The sequence below is a fragment of the Portunus trituberculatus genome, chromosome 43, assembly GCF_017591435.1.
Source record: "Portunus trituberculatus isolate SZX2019 chromosome 43, ASM1759143v1, whole genome shotgun sequence".
Lineage (NCBI taxonomy): Eukaryota > Metazoa > Arthropoda > Malacostraca > Decapoda > Portunidae > Portunus > Portunus trituberculatus.
Window position 1 is genome coordinate 6,861,671 of NC_059297.1, and position 19,933 is coordinate 6,881,603.

The 19,933-nt window shown below is 43.2% G+C and overlaps 1 protein-coding gene across 11 annotated transcripts in view; it reads left to right on the forward strand.

Annotated features, from left to right (window-relative positions):
- Nucleotides 1-19,515, forward strand: part of LOC123518061 (rho GTPase-activating protein 100F-like) — a 295,924-nt gene extending 276,409 nt beyond the window's left edge. For 7 of the 11 annotated variants that reach the window (XM_045278629.1, XM_045278632.1, XM_045278626.1 and 4 more), the window contains 4 exons: nucleotides 1,601-2,287; nucleotides 4,026-4,195; nucleotides 5,096-5,291; nucleotides 12,287-19,515. In XM_045278629.1, coding sequence (XP_045134564.1) covers nucleotides 1,601-2,287; nucleotides 4,026-4,195; nucleotides 5,096-5,291; nucleotides 12,287-12,744 — 1,511 coding nt within the window. In that variant the 3' untranslated portion in view covers nucleotides 12,745-19,515. Of the gene's footprint in view, nucleotides 1-1,600; nucleotides 2,288-4,025; nucleotides 4,196-5,095; nucleotides 5,292-8,926; nucleotides 8,954-12,282 lie in introns of those variants that run through there. The other 4 variants (XM_045278627.1, XM_045278637.1, XM_045278634.1 and 1 more) reach the window with 3 other exon arrangements.
- Nucleotides 19,516-19,933: the final 418 nt, after the last annotated feature.

Genomic DNA, 19,933 nt, shown 5'->3' on the forward strand with positions numbered 1-19,933 from the left:
TCTCTCTCTCTCTCTCTCTCTCTCTCTCTCTCTCTCTCTCTCTCTCTCTCTCTCTCTCTCTCTCTCTCTCTCTCTCTCTCTCTCTCTCTCTCTCTCTCTCTCTCTCTCTCTCTCTCTCTCTCTCTCTCTCTCTCTCTCTCTCTCTCTCTCTCTCTCTCTCTCTCTCTCTCTCTCTCTCTCTCCCTATCCCAATATGATCTTGAGGCTGCGTATAGTAACTCAGCCTATTTGCCTTAGACGTGGGCAAGTACGTAAATTTTTGTTGCTTCTTTCATATTCACCTTAGTATTCTTCACACATCAAGATTGACCACAAGAGTTCCAACCAACGTATGCAGACTGGTGGTGTACGCTTCAGTGGTCGAGATGTGAATGCGATGTTTGACCCCAGATGGAAAACGTGAGAGTAGAAAATATAATGGAAATAAAGTCTATATATCCTCGTTTAAAAATAGTTACGCTATGAATGTTGAAAAATTGCGGTTTATATTATATTCTAAAACGATCCTGTGTGTGTGTGTGGGTAATTAATCTCTCTCTCTCTCTCTCTCTCTCTCTCTCTCTCTCTCTCTCTCTCTCTCTCTCTCTCTCTCTCTCTCTCTCTCTCTCTCTCTCTCTCTCTCTCTCTCTCTCTCTCTCTCTCTCTCTCTCTCTCTCTCTCTCTCTCTCTCTCTCTCTCTCTCTCTCTCTCTCTCTCTCTCTCTCTCTCTCTCTCTCTCTCTCTCTCTCTCTCTCTCTCTCTCTCTCTCTCTCTCTCTCTCTCTCTCTCTCTCTCTCACACACACACACACACACACACACACACACACACACACACACACACACACACACACACACACACAGACACACACCAGTATTGTATGATTTCCACCAAAAATCCATGACTGCCTAATTACCGGTTTTTCCACCACAAATTCTGAGCGGAATTCATTCATTGTTTACACCAGATTTACTGAAAAAGTGAATTTACCTGTTTATTCGAAGGGCGAGGAGGTGAGCTTGTCCCTTGTTTAGCTTTTGTTTTAGCTTGTACTCAAAAGGTTAGTGCGAGTTGCAACCTCTTCTAAAAGATGTGCAGTTGTGTTTTTTTTTTTCAATAATGAGTCAGAGAGATGGTGTTTCTAGAGAACTCCATTATTACTTTTATTCTTTAATGGTGATTATACTATTTTTAGCTTCCCTTGCGGTGTGTGATAATTCTAACATCTTCAAATATTATGCCAAGCTTGCATGATTTTACTCAAGTTTTCCTTCTGACCCTCACAGTAATTATGTTTTCAGTTTTCTCCTAAATCTATAACAACTTTTAGGTCCTGTATTTCCTTCCACACATTAATTAAGAAGACTGTGAGGTAATGTTTCCTGCTGGACATTAGTTAAGAGGTTTAAGGTAAGTACTACGTAGCTGCTACAAGTGATCGAGAAAGCTTCACACTTCTTTCTCTGCCGAATGAAGGTTTTCTATATCTCATGTAGCTTTGACACACTTTTCACTGGCTTCAGTCAATTATTTAGTGTTCCTATGAGATGGCAGAGGAAGTCCATCACATTATAACTTATATTCAAATCTACATCATATTTATCCTTTTCTTCTGTTTCAGAGTTCCTGAAGTACAAAGTGGGCGTGGGCAACATGGGCGGGGTGTCGGAGGGCGTGTCGGGCATGCTGTGGGTGCACTTGCTGGCCGGGCGGGGACTGAAGGCTGCAGGGCGGTCTGAGTTCCGGGACCTGTACTGTGTGCTGGAGTGTGACCGCGTGCACAAGGCGCGCACGGTGGTCAGGACGGGCGACCTGAACTTTGACTGGGATGAGACCTTCGACCTGGACCTCATAAATAACAAAGAGCTGGACTTTTTGATATACTCGTGGGACCCGCAGTTCAGGCATAAACTATGTTATAAGGGTTCGGTACACCTAGTGAGTTTACTCAAGGAATCTCCGCTGCATCAACTCGCACTAAAGATAGAGCCCCGGGGCACACTTTACCTCAAGTTGCGCTACACTCCGCCCCGTCAGGCCTTCCTCCGAACTCCGAGCGTGCGCAAAAATTCCTTGTTTGGAGTGGATCTAGACACTGTGTCCAATCGTGAGTCTGGCGGCGGCACAGTCCCACTCATCATCGCCCGGTGTGTAGCCGAGGTGGAGCGGCGGGGCCTGGACATCATTGGCCTGTACCGGCTGTGCGGATCAGCCACCAAGAAGCGCCTCCTCAGGGACGCCTTCGAGAGGAATCCTCGCCTGGTGGATCTGTCCTCAGACAACGTGCCGGATATCAATGTTATTACAGGTCAGTATCAAACCTTGGATAGTAACCCTTCCATTTTGATGAAAACTTCAGATAAGCAAAGTTTTGTTGACGTAGTTCTTCATTGTATCTAATTTTGTATCACCCAAAACAGTTAGGAAAAATGTTCTGTTATTCAGCCTTAGGATGGAGTTAGTGACTAATTACTGGAAAATTGTGAAATTCAATGTTGCTTCAGAAAGCGTAGCATTAGGTCTCGTATAGTCACGTATCGCATGAACCGCTGGCAGTGTAAGCTATAAGTAATTGTTTAGCACGAGTACAATCAATGACAGACTTTTATCGAGGACAGTCACAAGTTCTTTTCAAAGAAAGGCTATTGCTCCTGCCCTGGTCTTTGTTCCCAAACTTTCCTGAATATGGAACATAAATGAGGGAAACAGAAAACATATAGATAAAAGATGGGCTGCCGTGGTACAGTGGAACCATGCGAGCTTTGGGTTCCGAGGGGTCTCCAAGCACACGGATTCGAATCCTGTCCATGGTCAGAGTGTAGGTTAGGCTTTCTCACTCAGGGCAACGGTTTTCTAGCGGGTGGGCTTTGAGATAGGAGGCACACTAAAAAGTATCCCCTTTAGCCCATAAATTCCTGTGAAAAGCCCACATATAAAAAAGATAGTTCCTCAATTACGATTCTTGTGCAACTCGCCAGCCTCCTTCTAAGGTCCACATAAAAGAGCAGAGGTGATGCAGAGATGGCATGTCAAGTAATGTTTTGAGAGATTGATGGCCTTGGTGGAGGTGGATGATGGCTAAAGGACGATCGCTTTAGGAAGAGTAACAAGATTTACTGGTTAGTGAGATTCATGCGAGAGCTGAGCAGAGTGATGCAACAAAGACGGATGGCAACACTCCCGTTATTGCTAATTTGAATCCTTCAGACCTAGTCTATATGATTTTTAGACGTTCATTTGTGTACAATTGGCCATACATACTTTGCTACAGACATACTGCAATTCTAAAGTTAAATTCAAGAAACTATTGATATGTAAGCGTCGAGGAACATATCCTGAGAAAGTAAGAAGATTCAAGAGTACTTTTTGATAATCGTATGCTGGTTCAATGTTCATAGCATCCTCAAGGACAAGGAAGCTTTTGGGAACCTTAGTCTTGTAACTCTTCAACGCAGTATCGGAGTGCACAGTGCGAGGATGATCTTGCCAGACTTATAATAACAGAACAGTTGCACCGCCAGACGAGCTCAAGGTCTTGGCCAGTGTACGAGTAGGACTTGGTCACTCTGATAGAGACACAAGTGAACCGGTGAGAGTGTCGAGGTCCATTTCAATTATTCTGTTTGCCAGCGCCTGCAGCCATGAAGTAGTTGTGCACTTAGCAGTGAGTATTAGACCAATCAGTGCCTCCCTCACCAAATGCGAAAGTAAACGTTATTCAGCCAAAATACAACGAGGAACTGAATGTTGTTGTTGTTAACTTGATGGGCAGCATACTGTTCATTCACTCATCCTCCATTGTTAACATTCTGACCATTGCAAAAGAAAAATGTTTTATACTCACAGAAGAGTGAAAATGATACACTTCTGTCTTTTCCAGAAAACAGTTCTCTCTCTCTCTCTCTCTCTCTCTCTCTCTCTCTCTCTCCAATGACAGAACAACAAGATTAACCTTCTCTAATACCTCTCACAAAAGACAAAAAATAACAGTAACTTTGCATTGAGTGTCTGTGTCATGTTCGCTAACACCCCGTTCTTACTTGCAGGCATCCTGAAGGACTACCTGCGGGAGCTGCCGGAGCCTCTGTTCACCAAGTGTTTGTATCAGATGCTTGTGGACGCGCTCACAGTCATGCTGCCAGACGATCCGCAAGGCAACGCTAAACTCATGTTCTCCATCCTCGACTGCTTGCCCAAAGTTAACAGGGTGAGTCAAGTGAGTTGTGCCTGCGTTACTATCAATCTATACCCTTGTGATATACTGTGATGCTGTCATACTGGAGATATGTAGCTTGCTGTGGAATCAGATTATTGTTGTTGTTGTTGTTGATATTGTTATTACTGTATTATTTTTGCAGTGTTTCCTTTTCGATCTCTTTCTGCTTTTCTTTTTCTTTTTTTTTCGTCATTTTTTCCTCGGTCGTGTTCTTATTCCTTCTTCTTCTTTCTTCTTTAGTAAGTTTAACACCTTTCATTTATCCCCTTATTTCTTTTAATCATTTCCTTCATTCCTTCCTCATTTTTTTTTTTTTTTGGTTTACTCATCTATCCTTTCATTTCTCTCTCCCTCCCTCCTTTTTTCATTTCACTCTTTGTACCATTTGCTATAGATAACATGACCATTACTCTTTTTTTTTTATCAAATTAACTGATATTTCTTTACCATTGACATTTCTTTTCTTATTTTATCTTTCCCTTCTTTCCTTTTTTCTCCCATACAATCAACGTTTTTTTTTTTTTTTTGCTTCTCTTTTTGTTTTCTCTCTCTCTTTCTCCGTTTTAAACCCTTCATCCATCCTCTTACAAATACTCTTAAGTATAACCAAACACACCAATCGTTCCTCTTTCTTTTTCTCTCGTTCCTTGTTGTAAACCTTTCATCCACCCTCTTGCAAATACTCTAAAACATCACCAAACACACCCGTCTTTCCTCCTTTTCTCGCTTAAACTCAATTTTTTTTTTTACTTCCATAAACAACAAAAGTAGAATCAAACACACTCCTCTTCTCTTCTTTCTCACTTCTCATCTCATCTCAAACAGCCACAGTTTTCCTTTCTTCATTTTTTTTTAACTCTTTCTTCACCGTCAACACGCGCCTTGTCTCCTCCTCCTCAGATGACCTTGTTCCTGCTAATGGATCACTTGCGGCTGGTGGCGAGTCAGTCTGAGCGTAACAAGATGACCACACAAAACTTGGCCATCTGCTTTGGGCCTGTGTTGATGCTGCAGAGTGAGAGTGAGGACCCCATGGACTTCCACCAGCCTATTAGTATTCTCAAGTTCCTTCTCGACCTCTGGCCCTCCAAGTCAGGTAATGTCTCCCTCGTCTTGTCTTCGCTTCTTATTGCTTCATGTTACTTCCTTCCTTCCTTCCTTCTTTCTCTCCCTCCTTCCTTTCTTCCTTTCTTTCTGCCTTTCTTCTTTTTTTTATGGTCATTTTGTGCATGTGTGTGTGTGTGTTGTCTCTGTTATCGTGTCTAGATGATCTGTTAGTCATTCAGGTTTTTTTTTTTTTTTTTTATCTTATTTGTTTCTATCTTCCTTCTCTCTGTGTCTCTTTATTCCTTTCTCAAACTTTTACCACATTCTTGATTCATTCTCGTATCTTCATTTCTATTTCATTATTTCATTGCTTTGCTCTATTTTTTTTTTTTTTTTTTTTTTACTTTTTTTTCCTAACTTTATTCCTACCTTCATTCATTCCTTCATTACACTCACGTCCTCGTACGTCCCCACTTCATACGCACATTTATCCTTTCGCTTCTTCTTCCTTACTTTGTATATCCGTATCCTTACTTCTTGCATTCTTATTTATTTTTATTTTTCCGATCAATAGTAATTCTTTTCCTCCTTTTTATCCTTCCTCTATTCTTTTTCTCGCTTTTGTCACGGAAAAATATATCTTTGGATTATCGTTGTCTCCTTCCACACTTTGTTGTTTATGTGTTGTAAATTAATGTGCTTGTTTATGCCATGTGTGTGTGTGTGTGTGTGTGTGTGTGTGTGTGTGTGTGTGTGTGTGTGTGTGTGTGTGTGTGTGTGTGTGTGTGTGTGTGTGTGTGTGTGTGTGTGTGTGTGCGTGTTTGTGTGTGTGGGGAGGGGTGATTTTTTTGTTTTATATTAATTTGTTGATTAAGTTCAATATCAGTTTCTTTTTCTCTTAGAAATGACATAATTTGTCTTCTTTTTATTTCTCTCTTCATGGTTATTTTATTGCCATTCATAATTTGTAATTATTTTCATTTCTCTCTGTAGAATTTTCATTTTTTTTTTTCAGGGCGATCTTTTTATGTTCTTATCTTGTTTCACTTTATTGTTTTTATTTCAGCCATCACGTTTACACAAATAAGACAGTTATGAAAATGTGGCTGTGTCTGAGTTGTTGTTGTTTTGTGTGTGTGGTCTGTTTTGATTACTTTGTTACTCTCTGCACTAATCAATTTTGTTTCGTTTTACCTTTCTTTCTAGGAATCACTCTTATAATTGTATCAATCTGTCATAAACTCCTGCTTATTAACATGTGATTACGTGAACTTATCTGTTACCACAGATAACAGTAGATCTGGATTTGACACGGGACTGCGGAGCCGCGCCGCCATTGCAATAACGTACCCAAAGCGGTCGACTGGTAGTACGCGGCAGCTGACTGTTAAAGTTATAATTTTGTAAAGTTTTATACAGTAATAAGTGCATTTTTTAAGGAAATACTAATCATTACTAAATACCGCAGCAGTGGGAAGGCGTGTGCATTTGTGGAGGCTGTGAGGTGCACCAGATTAAGTCTCGGCTGACCTCTACCTGGAGGAAACATTATTATTATGTACATATTTGTGGCAAGTTGTATACACCCATGTCTACTGCGAACGAGTCATTTTAAAATCTCAGGCGAACAGCGAGACGGTCAACGATTTAGCCAACGGACAGTCACTCAACTTCTCAAGTCACTCGGTTCAAGTCAGTCGTGCCAGGGATACCGCTGCAGCCAAGAGTGAGGGGTTATAATTGTTAGGTGCATGTTCAGGCATTTTGACATTTGTGGAGACAATGAAACAGTGAAATGTGAATGCTGTTGAAAGAGTTTTGTCCAACAATGGATTCACAGTGAAAGTGTGAAGAGTTTGTGTCGAGGCTCACATGAAAATGTTATTATGCGCGTGTGTGATGCAGTTGCTAGTGATGTCACTGTGCAGTGATTAAATGAAGTACAGTGAGGTGAATAAGGAGTGAACATTGTGAGTGGTGTAATGCACACAGATTTAACATTGTGAGTGGTGTATCCAACCGTGACGTGTGTAGGGTGACGCTGAGTGTTGTATGCGGAGTTAAGTCAGTGGTACAGTGGAGAAGAACTGCTAGTGGTGACTTGAGGCGTACAATGTGAAACACTACAGTGAAATATAATGAGAGGTCACACAAAATGGCAGAGTGAGAGGCTGTAACTGGGACGTAATCCGAGACGCGTGCAACTGGTGGCAATGACTGCAGTTATGACATCTGGTGCCATATAGATAGTCAGTTTGGGAAAAGATAGTGACACTGGTGAAGAACAGTGACATGTTATTGACATCACTGTGACGTGGAAGTGTACTGTGGAGTGCTGTTAAGTGTTAAACTCACCTGATTACTAACGTGACTGCAACAAACCGATGAATGATTAATAGTGACTAGAATGGTAGGAAACAATGCCTAGGCAGTGACTGATAGTAACTACTGCGATATATTTCTTCGCGTTAATGATGTAAAAAATAAAGCCCGCCTACGCGCTTTGTAAATAGTCTTCCTAAAAAAAAAAAAAAAAAAAGTTGCATTTTTGTTAATGAAATTATATAGAGTACGCTAGTGCAACATCTGTGACATATATAAGGGTGGGATAGTATAAGACACCAACAGTGATGTCCACGCCAAGCGCAAACCTGGTGTCGCCACAGGAGGTAACACACGGTCACAGAGTGATGACAAGAGGCGTAAACTCACAGGTGTGAAGAAGAGATGAGCAAGTGGACAGCCAAAATCATGTAAAGTAATTTATAAGTGATACAAAATTTGCATTTTGTGTTTGAAATACAGCTGTAAGCTTGAAGTTGTATTTAAACATCCACCTGGTACTATATAAATTCTCTTGTTTGACTCGTATAACTGAGCGGTACTATGACACGGTTGTATGGATTTAGATATCGCTTTCAGGCATTGAATTAAACACATTTAGCTTGCTTCACAGTGATTTTCATAGATTCATATTGGCTAGGAGCTGAGATTTCGAGGTTTGAAATTTAAGGTCCGTTCTCCGGTTTTGGGTACGTTACTGCACCGCGGCGATTTTCGTGTCAAATCCAAATCTACTGTTATCTGTGCTGTTACATATTTTCTTTCTCTATATTTTTTCTTTGTTTTATTCATTTTTGAGGTATTTGTTTACTTTTAAACTTAACCCCTTTAGTACCATGACACGTTTCCATATTCATTTTGCTTACTATTTGGTGATTTTATACAGCTTCAGAAACTTATATGTAGGGGATTAGAATAGTGAAGACTGTGGCCATTAATCTTCTGACCTCCATAGATCCTTCCTAATCTCAATAAAATGGTTTAATCGTACACAAATCTAAAGAAAAATGTGTCCCAGCATTGAAGGGTTAAACAAGTTTACTTTGAACTCATTAGAGTATACATTTTCTTAAAGTTTTGCTTTCTTGTATACGTGTTTTTATTTATTTTTTTTCTTGATTTATTTTAGTTTACTTATTTTGTTTGTATAGATCATTCCACCGTCAACCTTATCGCAGTGCGGGTATGTATTGTTTTCTTCTTGAATATTTGTCGAATTATCTTTTTAATCATTTTTTTCTTTCATTTATTCCTTTGTTTTTATTTATTCATTTATCTTTTTAGGTGATTCTACTTTCAACCTTTATTAAAATGTGGCTGTGTGTGGATTTCTCTTCACAGACTCACGAGGTTGATGATCCGAAGAGTGTTAGTATGTAAAGAGATACTAGCTAGTTGGTAGAGACGCGAGGCTGCTGGTCCTCCAGTGCCAGGTAGCCAAGTGAGCCCATGCCACGTCACCTTGTACTCAGGTCCAGATTCTGAAACACTTCTGCGCAACAACTCCGCTGTTTTCGGAAGGCTCTAACTGAAACTGCACGAGTTTTTAAGGATGTTATTTTTTGTCACAAATTGTTAAGATTTCTACATTATTAAAAGACGAAACAGGCCTAAGGACCAGGCTTATCATCTTTGCAGCCTTTGAAAATAATTGTTGAGAGAAAGCAAAGCGTTTCTGAATATGGGCCTTAGCCATGTCAAGCGTATGGTGCTAAACTATAAAGTATTGTACTACTAACGTTTTCAGAGGCTCTGTCACACTGTTTTTCACAAATAACTCGATAACGATGCATTGTACGTGTATAATGTTTTGGAAACGGGCTATTCACCCCTTGTGCTAATTTTTGACATGAAGCTGAATCATCTCAAGTTAATACTTAAGGTACTTTATTAGAACATCATGACCATATCCAGCTTGTGGAAGTCGTGGCCGGACTTAGCTGGCAACCATCGAAACAACGTTCTGTATAAGTCCCGCCTTCCTGACACCCCTTCCTCCTTCCTCCATATACTCCATTCATGTTGTATGGGAATGTATTTCCCCCTATTTCTGTAAAATTGTCTTTTTTCAATACTGACGCATGTACATGTACTGAATGAGCACTAAGAGGGTAATATGAAAAAGTAAATGAAAGCATGTAACTTCCCAACTCAGGTAACACCCTGCAGTATGTCCCCCAACCTATCACCCCATCATTCCTCTCCCCCCACCCCCCCAAGCAATTATCACTGTCCCCCTCTTCCCTCCTCCCCCTTCTTCCTCCCTCCCCCTACTACACCCACTATCACTGTCCCCCTCTTACTTTCTCTCCCTCTCTCACCTTTCCCCCACTCTCTTACTTAGTGTTCATTCAGTACATGTACATGCATCAGTATTGAAAAAAGACAATTTTACAGAAATAGGGGGAAATACATTCCCATACAACATGAATGGAGTATATGGAGGAAGGAGGAAGGGGTGTCAGGAAGGCGGGACTTATACAGAACGTTGTTTCGATGGTTGCCAGCTAAGTCCGGCCACGACTTCCACAAGCTGGATATGGTCATGATGTTCTAATAAAGTACCTTAAGTATTAACTTGAGATGATTCAGCTTCATGTCAAAAATTAACACAAGGGGTGAATAGCCCGTTTCCAAAACATTATACACGTACAATGCATCGTTATCGAGTTATTTGTGAAAAAAACAGCGTGACAGAGCTTCTGAAAACGTTAGTAGTACAGTCACAGGCAGAAGTCGAATAACATAACGCACTCCCTTTCTCTGTTTCCTGCCTTCCCTCAGTCTTAAGCCCTCTGATCTACTAAGAATCTATCTATTAGATTTTATAAGGAAACTGTTAGCAGATCAGACAACTTAAGATAGAGTGAAAACGCAAAGTATTCTTGGCCGCATGTTACTTGACTTCCGACCATGACTGTACTTAGGAAGCTGCTACAGACATGCTAAAGATACCCAAGTTAATGTAATGTAGGATTTCTCTCCTCCCTTGTACTGTATCCCGAATGCAACTCAGAGTACAGGAAGCACTAATAATGAGCTTGTTTCACCGAGGGAGAGTAATTGCCATGACTCCTTGGGCATGTGGACTATAAGTACGAGAATGTTGATCATTCAGGTACAACCGACCTTCATAAGCCAAGTTCCTCGTAGATACTGGTGATGGAGGAGTAAAGAGCAGTACTATAGCATCCTTAGTAGAGATTCCCTCACCTCGCCTTGTGCGCTGTGCCTCCACAGTGTACGCCAGTGCGAGATTGCGCAATCATGACAAGGTGCTATGCATGGATTAAGGCGATCATCCTATGGTAGATATTACGAGGTTTATTTAGTAAGACTAACACAAACACACACACACACACACACACACACACACACACACACACACACACACACACACACAGAATAAACACTCGTCCATTGTGAAGTGAAGGGAGTGCGTTGAGAGGCCTAAGCGTGAAGGGAAGTGGTGAGTTGCCCTAATTTGCGGAATACTCCATGCACTAATTAATTACCTAAGTACCCAACGAACAATTACTTTATGCCCATTACTCGATCCAAATTCTGAAACATACATAATCCTTATTCTCTATTTCCAGTAACTAAATTTGAAGTATTATTAATTGTTCACCGGTTCGTTCTTACACTACACAATTTAATCATGGGACTAAATATATCTGTTACTTGAGGCTTATCTCACATCTTAGCCCTGGACACGACTGCTTGACAGATATCATTCCCTATCTTGTACTTCGACACTGATAACAACTATAGGGACAGGAAGGAGCAAGGAATATTATGAAATGTATCAGTGTGAATAGTAAGAGAGGTTCTTAGCGTGCCCTCTTAACCTCTATGGATTGTCTGTCATATGTACGCTTCTGCTGATAGATAATTCGTATGTTGCAGAAAGCGATCACGCAAAAGTTTCAAAATGTGCATGAAATCACTGATTCCTCAAAAACAGTGTGTATAGGAAGGCAGGTTGTCCCACGCTGCCTCACGGTCGCCTTCACCACCAACCTACTCGCTATGATGGTGGTGAACTTTTGTCAACAACACTCAATACAGCCGACAGTGTATAGAAGAACGTCATCATTATACTCGTGTGTGTGTGTGTGTGTGTGTGTGTGTGTGTGTGTGTGTGTGTGTCCTGTAATATTCTGTAAATAAGATTATGTATGATTTGCACTTTTAAGATTAGATTAGTTATTTTTGCAGTGTAAGATAATGCAGTGTAACAATAGTTGGGCAAAGCTTGACGAGAAAGTAGACTCACCGTAACATTCTTATTCTTAGCCTCTTTGTGCACTCAAAACAACAAAAAAGTTTTCAAAATGCATTTCACATTTCATCATGTCACTGTTGTATCTCTGTGCAGCATCCAGACCTTTTGCATTCATTGACAACCATTCATGTTGACTAAATATAACTCACTCACCAGATGGCTGGAACTATCATTTGATTAGTGAAAATGTATTTAATGATTAATGTTACGTGTAAACGATATTTCTATAATGAAATACTGTAATAGCTTCATTAAGAATACACTGCAAGTGACTTAACTCTATAAATCAAGTTCTTAGTTTCATAAATTAAGTTCTAATTCTAAGTTCAAAGTGAGGTGAGCATTGGAGGGGAGCATCAAGAAGGGTGGTGTCCCCCTCTGGCGGACTCTGTTACACTGTTTGTTCCAGACAGCTCGGGAAGCGGAAGCAGCGAATGCTCGGAGTGCGCGGCCTTCGCACCTGGACCCGGGGAGGCGGAAGGTCGGGGGTCCCGGCAGCCGCATGACCACACCCAGGACCACACCCCGGACCACGCCCACCAGCCAGTCCCCAGGCTCAGAGAGCGACTCCTCCCCGAATCCTCCTGTTAATCTCCGGCCCAAGCTGGTGCTCGGGGCAATGGCCACCACCAGCTCAGGTGGAGACCCCGGGAGTGGAGCAGCCAGCGGGCCCTCTGCCCCCGGCTCTACCTCCACCACCTCCACACCCACCTCTTCCATCACGTCCCCGCCATCCACTACCGCCGCTCCGACAAGCTCCCTGCCAGCAGGATCCTCGGAGGCGGCGTCAACCCTCACTGCCACCCGCGGCCTCGACCCGGAGACGGAGACCGAGGAGGATAAGGACGGGGCCGAGACGGCGTCCAGCTAGCCAGTTCCTTGGCCACTGGGACGCCCTAGCAGGTCCTCTGAGTGTTGAGTTCTGTGGTTGTGTACAAGGAAGCAATGCCACCTTAGGTCCAGCATATTTGGTCTGTCGATGGCTCTCTCGTAAATCTGTCTCTGCTCTCCAAGTCTCCGTGAAATTGGCCAGAGCCCAGTTAACTGGCTGCCGCCATGTTGACGATGGGCAAGGTTCTGATGTGTTTAGTAAAGCCTAAAATAGCACTAGTTGCAGCCCAGAAGAAATTAGCTGAATCCCTAACATCACTTGTTGCAAGGAAGTTCCAAAGCCTCCTCAAGTCTGTGGTGGTCGTTGGGTATTGGCATCAATACGTGGAATTACTCGGGCAGGTGAGGGCCACCTATACTGGAGACCACGGGATGGTGTCATTGGGCTGTGCATACAAGAGGATGTTGGGGACACAACACCGCAGCTGTGGGCAAGCCTAAGCATTACCCTCGATCGCCGCCTGCGGGACGAGGCCACTGCGGGATTTATGCAACTTGTGTTACAAATCACTGCCACAAACTTTTAATTTAATATATTGTCTCAGTGGAGATGTCAAATATTATCACTAGATAAACTGCCAAGAGCTTGTAGTCAGTGGGAGTGCGGACACTGGAGTCAGCAGACAGGGAGCCAAGTGTCTGCGCTGCCCCAGTAGTCTGTGGTGTTGAGAGTATTCAAACGGCGGTGCAAACTACTTGCCAGATGGCTTCCATTTCCCTCACGCCCGATGTTTCCCATGCAGACTGTGAGGTAGAGTACCAGACACTGTTTGATGCTACCAGGCGTGCTGCAGCCCTGACCCCGGCTGACCTGGCGGTGACGGTATTCTCGGTGATCAGTGGCTGAGGTTGAAAAGTGACGTTAGATACCGAGTCAGTCATTCAGTAACCTCAGCCAAAGGGGACGTTACCCGCCTAGAAATCCTTTTAATCCACAAAAGTAGCTGTGTAGCATAATTCCAAATTTCTGCCAAGGATGTCTCATTTCTATGACCTTCCTTGGCATCATCAACTGTTCCTGTAACTTTACTGTCACTCCAGGAGTCATACAGAGCATGAGGTGTCTCTCCCTCAATTGCTGGGCCTCAGGCTTTCAAAAGCAGTAAAAAAATAATCCAATTTTAATGAAATTCTTAGACAAGCTAAACAGTACAGTCACATGATGCAGTTTTAACATTACTTACACCACCAGAGTCCATCGGGACCATTAGACTCAGAGGTGACTCACGACCCTCGCGTCAGCCCTGGCACACTCCGCCGTTACCCTAAGGTCACCCGGACACTATGGTCATGTTTGTGCAGAACATCATACCAGGAACTCCATCTTCCTTCATCAAGGTCACAATAGCTCCCCACTGCACAACCTGGGTGCATGTAAGCACTGCCGCCGCGCAGAAGTGCCCAGCTCGGCGCCCGGCGTGCTGGCAGTGTCTGGTGCTCCGGGGTCGTGGTCATGCGCGCTGTGGACGGCGTCGCTGCCGGGGCAACGAGGACCTCAGCTTGCATGCACGAGTTTTGGTGCTTTGTCAGTTCAACTGCCTTTCAGACATCTTTGTGTGGTTAAGTGAAATGCATGAATAGTATTTGCCCAAATGTACTTTTAAGGAACGACAGACGACGGATGAGCGAACCAGATGCCATATTCCTTCATTCCTTTATCAGTGTTGACAGGGTTGCACTCACACTTCTGCAGTGCTCTTGTACTTGAATGGTGTCAAATTTTTTATATGTACATTTTCTTTTGCTTCTAGTCTATTTAATAATTTTATACTTAGAATACTGTGAAAAATACCTTGAGATCATCCACATTTCCGTATAGTTGTGTAGGGTCAGTGTGAGCGAGCGAGTGAGGCAGTCCACACCATGGTTACATTACTGAGTTAAGCAGCAGTAGCTAGATCATGTTCACCAGTGTTTGTAGGCCAGTGATGAAGACATCAAAAACCTTAAAACAAAATAAATGTAAATACCGTTACTTCAATCTTACTGTACACTGGCCACGCCGAGACGGAAGTGACAAGCCGGCATCGGTCTGAACGCTGTATGTACCTCAGAAGCCAGGAAGTCAGTAATGCATTTCCACCAGTACTTGAAGAATACATTGGCTTGTTGGGTTTTTCTGGTCTTTTTTCTTCTTTTGTAGTTATTTTCCACACTGTACTGAAGGTAGCTGCTGTTTGTGTAGTCCAGTCTTCACCAACAAGCCGGTCACCATCTGCATGAACCATTTCTTCAACTTATACCAAACACTCAGAAAACTAAAGCTGCGTTCCAGGCAGCCAATACTCAGGTTTGGCACTACGTATAGGAATCTGTTGTCACCTGATTTTCCTACTCCCATAATATCGCAAAGTCTGCTAACGGTCGCCGCTCTTAATCGAGATGTCATGTATCTAAAAGCAAACAATCACGCACACTCTAGGCTGTTCATGGATGTAGTGAGGAACTCTGTCTTGGGTATAGCTGTGTGAAGCACCAGCCGGTCGCCGCCACCACCACCACGTTGGTTCCGCCTTCACACACCACTGGCTGGCTCCCCTTCAGCTTAACCTCACCCATTGACATCATCATCTTTGGAGTGTTGTTCGTTATCATTGTTTTTTTTTTTTTTTTTTTTTTTTTTAAGAATGAGAAAGGCTCTTATTAATGGGAAAATTTATTGAATGCAAATTTCAACTTTCCATTTCCTTGTGAATTTGAACTCAGTAGCTGATAGGTGAAGCTGACACCTCTTTGCAGACGCACCTAAATTTATTTGGTTTATTTCTTACAAAAGTGTATAATATCACGTTCATTTGCGCCATTTTTATAGTTGAAGAGCTTCCTATGGACTTACATCCATAGCCTTTCCTTCTTGTTCCACATTGATTAGTATGACTAATCATGGTCATTAAGTAAAACTACCATTTCATTACTTGCCTTCTTTCACTGTTATTATTATTTTCTTTATTAGTATACTGAATTAGGATGTTCTCCTCTCAGGTGGGAATGTACCTCCTTGAAACGAGGCCTCCTTCCTCCTTCCATTCAGTCGCATATGTTTGTAGCAATAATGAGAAGTTAGAACACTGCTGAGAGTGCACAGGATGGCAACAAGGCAGCAGAGCACCCCGGCACTCGGCTTGAGTCACCCGGAAGCGAGAATCCTCAAGTTATTCGTCACTCAGACCGTCATTTCCTGAAGAAATACAATATAGTACCCGTAGTCAGCCAACCCAAGGTGAATAACTCTACAGGGTTCCGGTTCTCTCATATCAGAAAGAGCACAATCACTCCTCCGTAGGTGCTTGGTGTGATCTCTTGTAATTAACCCTTTAAAAATTTTGTGGCCCTTTCCCCCCATCGAGAACATTTTTCAAGACGAGTATCGGGTCACGGCGGCAGGCGTTTGTCCCTCTCCCGGCCCAGCACCGACCAGTGTCTGTAGTACCTGCACTATGGTAGTGTTTGCATGTCCGGTACAGTACATGGGCTCTCTACTGAGGTGGCAGCCATACTCACACTCAACACAGAGACAACTGCTGAGCCTCTTGTGAATGACTGTTTGTATTTTAAGAATATAAAATTATACAGTTGCTTAATATTATGAAAACATACTTGTAAAAACGCAAAAAAAAAAAACTTTGTTTCGTGTCAGACCTGTATGTGAGATATAGAATCACCCCCAATGAGCTGGTATGTTTATCTGGCCAAATATATTTAGACTGAAGCTGTGGCGTGAGCGCTGCACAGGTTTAATAGAGTGGTCAGAGCTACATTAAGTGTTACAAATTGCACTTGCTTGCCTGTGTGTGGTGTGAGGAAGTCATTTCGTTAAGTATTATTGTGTATTCATTCATAGTGTACTACAATAAGGTGATAAAAGTTGTTGTTAGGGGTGCAGTTAGATTGTGAGATGTTGCTACTTGTTTCAGAAGCCAACTGTTGGGGTGCAGCGTGGTCTGGGTGTGGCTAGACCTATCGTGTGGTGTGATGAGGTATGGTGTGGTGTGGTGTGGTGTGGAGTTTATATTCCTGGTGTGTGAGAGAAAGAAAGAAAGAGCAAGACTGCTTGGTGGTTGGGTGTGCGTGGTGTGTCGGTATGTGTCGGCCTAGCGCGGGATGAGTTGAGTGAGAGGCGTGAGGTTGGTTGACTGTGTGTGGTGTGAGTGCGGTTGTCCTCCCCGCCCTGCGCCTTAGAGGAATGGTAAGGAGTGCCGCCCCTCCCCCACTGAGCGCCTTGTCCCCGCTGGTTGTGGGGCTGAAATGTCATGGATTCTCACAAATTCTGCAGATATTGTCATGCTTTCTTCCTCGGAGGGTGGAACCTGCTTGAATGTCTTCTGTATCAAATGAAAGAAAAAAACTAGCAATGATAATAAAATCTTTTTGAAATAGCAAAAATAAATTATAGATAAATCAATATAACGCTGTATACAGGAACAAAGTTTGCATCGTAATCAAGACCACAACATGATGTAATAAAACCAGTAATAATGATGATCAATAACAAATAAATGAATTACAAATATCATTGATGAATGATAAATAATAATAATGATAATAATAATAATAATGATAATAATAATAATAATTAGCCTTATTGTTGTTAGGAGTGTTATGGTTAAGGTACTAGAGACCATTTTTCGTGACTTTACAGCAAACCATTGGAGATGCATTGAAGCAGTTAGCATCCTTTCCTAGGTGATGACGCCATTACTCCCTCCCTCCCCCTCCGTCGGCGCCCTCCCTTCCTGTATAGCCCCCTCCCTAGTCCCCCGCTGCAGCACCACTAGCCCCGTTGCCTGTGCTGGGGGTAGAGGTTATGTTGCTCTCTTGTCTGTAAATACACACCATTGTTCACCATCTTGCAGCTGATTTTATGTATATGAGAGTGTTTAAAAGAATGCATCTGTTGTTTATATTTACAAAGGTAAGATTTTTGACTATGGAACATGTGTATTAGAGGTGTAATGAGGAGAAAAAGAATATCAGGGCTATTAGTAATCATGATAGTTGCTTTTCATGTTAGTGTACTCAGTGGCTACGGTGAAATGATTGTGCTTTGTACATATCAGTGTGTTAATTTATCGGTCCAGGGAGCGGAGTGGACCAAACCTTCTCTTTTTTCCCCGTCATCGGTTACTTTGTTTTGCATCCAAGCGGCCCACTCCAGCCTCCCCCGCCACCCGGCTGGTCACACACACACCGTGGATGAGGAGGCTTTCCATGTGACGGCTCAGTATTTCAGTTTGTTGCGTAAATATTCCGGCGATAACTTCCACCTCTTTCCTCCTTCCACATTACACCCCATCGGATTTACACCGCCCATCCCGTGCCCTTTCCTCCCCAGCCCGCCCCCCCACCCGCCCGTCCGCCCACCCGTCTCCTCCCCCACCTCAGTCTGGTCCCGATGTGCCAAAAACCCCACTCCCACCACCCACCCCCGCCCGGCTGGTCCTCCCGTTACTACTAGAAATCCAGTCACGCACCTGCAACCCCGCCCAACTGATTATGACAACGTTTTCTGTGACTTTGGTTTATTGTTCGGTTTCTGTTCTGTTTTCCGTCTCCCAAATTCCAATCCGCCTGTTAAGTACATACCTACGTACAGTACTACTACCTACCACAGTTCCAGTGTTACCAACCAAGTACCTCAGCTTGATTCTTCCTACATGACCACTAAAGCGTCGTGCAGTTATTGCCATAGGTCGAGTAACCCTCTGCATTTAGGTCCACTGTATTTCATGTTATTTTTCCTCTCAGCCCTGAGTCCCGTGGTCTGTTGAGAATCTCCCGAATGTCAGACTTAGCAGGGAGATTGTTAGCAGTTTATAGGACTTAAGGTTGAAGTAAAAAGGCAAAACACAGTGGAAGTTCTTGCAGAAGTTCCTCTTTCTCTGACCACGACTGTACGTGCGTTCCTCTATTATTTTTTATCCTCGATCTAAATGACAAAAAAATGTATATAAATACTGTTTTCCTCACTCATAACAATAGTTGCCCCTTCTTCCCCTCCTGAACCCGAACCACCATTGCTACACCTGCAGGCTTGGTTCTCAAAGATTCCTGACGCCTCAGCAAACCGCCTCCCTCATGTCAGCCGGGTCCGAGAGGCCAGGCATGTAAATTTTGTCCTCCATTCCTCCTCCTCCTCCTCCTCCTCCTCCACCTCCACCGCCCCGACAGTTCCTTAACTCCAGCAGATGTACAGTGTATGAGAAGAAAATGCTCATCTTACATGGACTATGTATTGTCGGTCATAAGTGGGTAAAAACTTAATAACGATTCTCTCTCTCTCTCTCTCTCTCTCTCTGATGAGACTGAACAACTCCCTCCCTCATTCCCTCCCTCCCTTCCCACCCAATCCTAGAACACTGTCAGCCAACACAACTATTTGTATATTTCCCTACATATCACATTTCTTTCTCCTTGGAGTAGGGAAGGGCGAGCTCTGTTGTCTTGGCCCCGGAGCCCCGACGCCCCTTCTCCCGCCCCCAGCACCCGCCACTCCACCGGCGCCCCGTCACTCCTCGATCCCCTGCTCTGATAACCCCATTACCCATACATGACAATAACAACACCCGACTCTTCCTTTCTTGATGAAATTTCAGGTCACGAGAACTTTTGTATTTCCCCGTGCACGAGGAGTCCGTGGGACCCTCATGGTGGAAGTGGCAGGGGAGCGAGGAAAGGGAGGGCAAGGGTGCTGCCTGAGGTGCAACACTGACTGCCTCTTTGTGTCCTTCTCAAATAAAACGGTTTCCATGTTGTAAGTCTTTCTTGTATCACCCATGAGCGGCGCGGAGTGAGTTGGCTGCTAGTGATATATCTCTGCTGGGTGTCGTTGTGGCTGCTACTCGCTGGAGAGACTTGAGTTGTCAATATAACATTCAAGAAACCTATAGGACTACATTACTATACATATCAGTCCTTGTGTGTGTCTGTCAGTATTTATTGTTCATAGATCTTGCTCATGAGCGTAATAAGGTAAAGAAGCTCGTGTTTGTAGCTTCCTTGGGTTAAGACTTTCAGGAGTGTCAGTTCAGTGCGCAAGTACGAGTACACAGGTTGCTTCCTGTCAACTGAAGATTACTTAGATTTTGTCCACTCTCTCTCTCTCTCTCTCTCTCTCTCTCTCTCTCTCTCTGCACTTAGGTGATCACCATACAACGGAGTATATTCCAGTC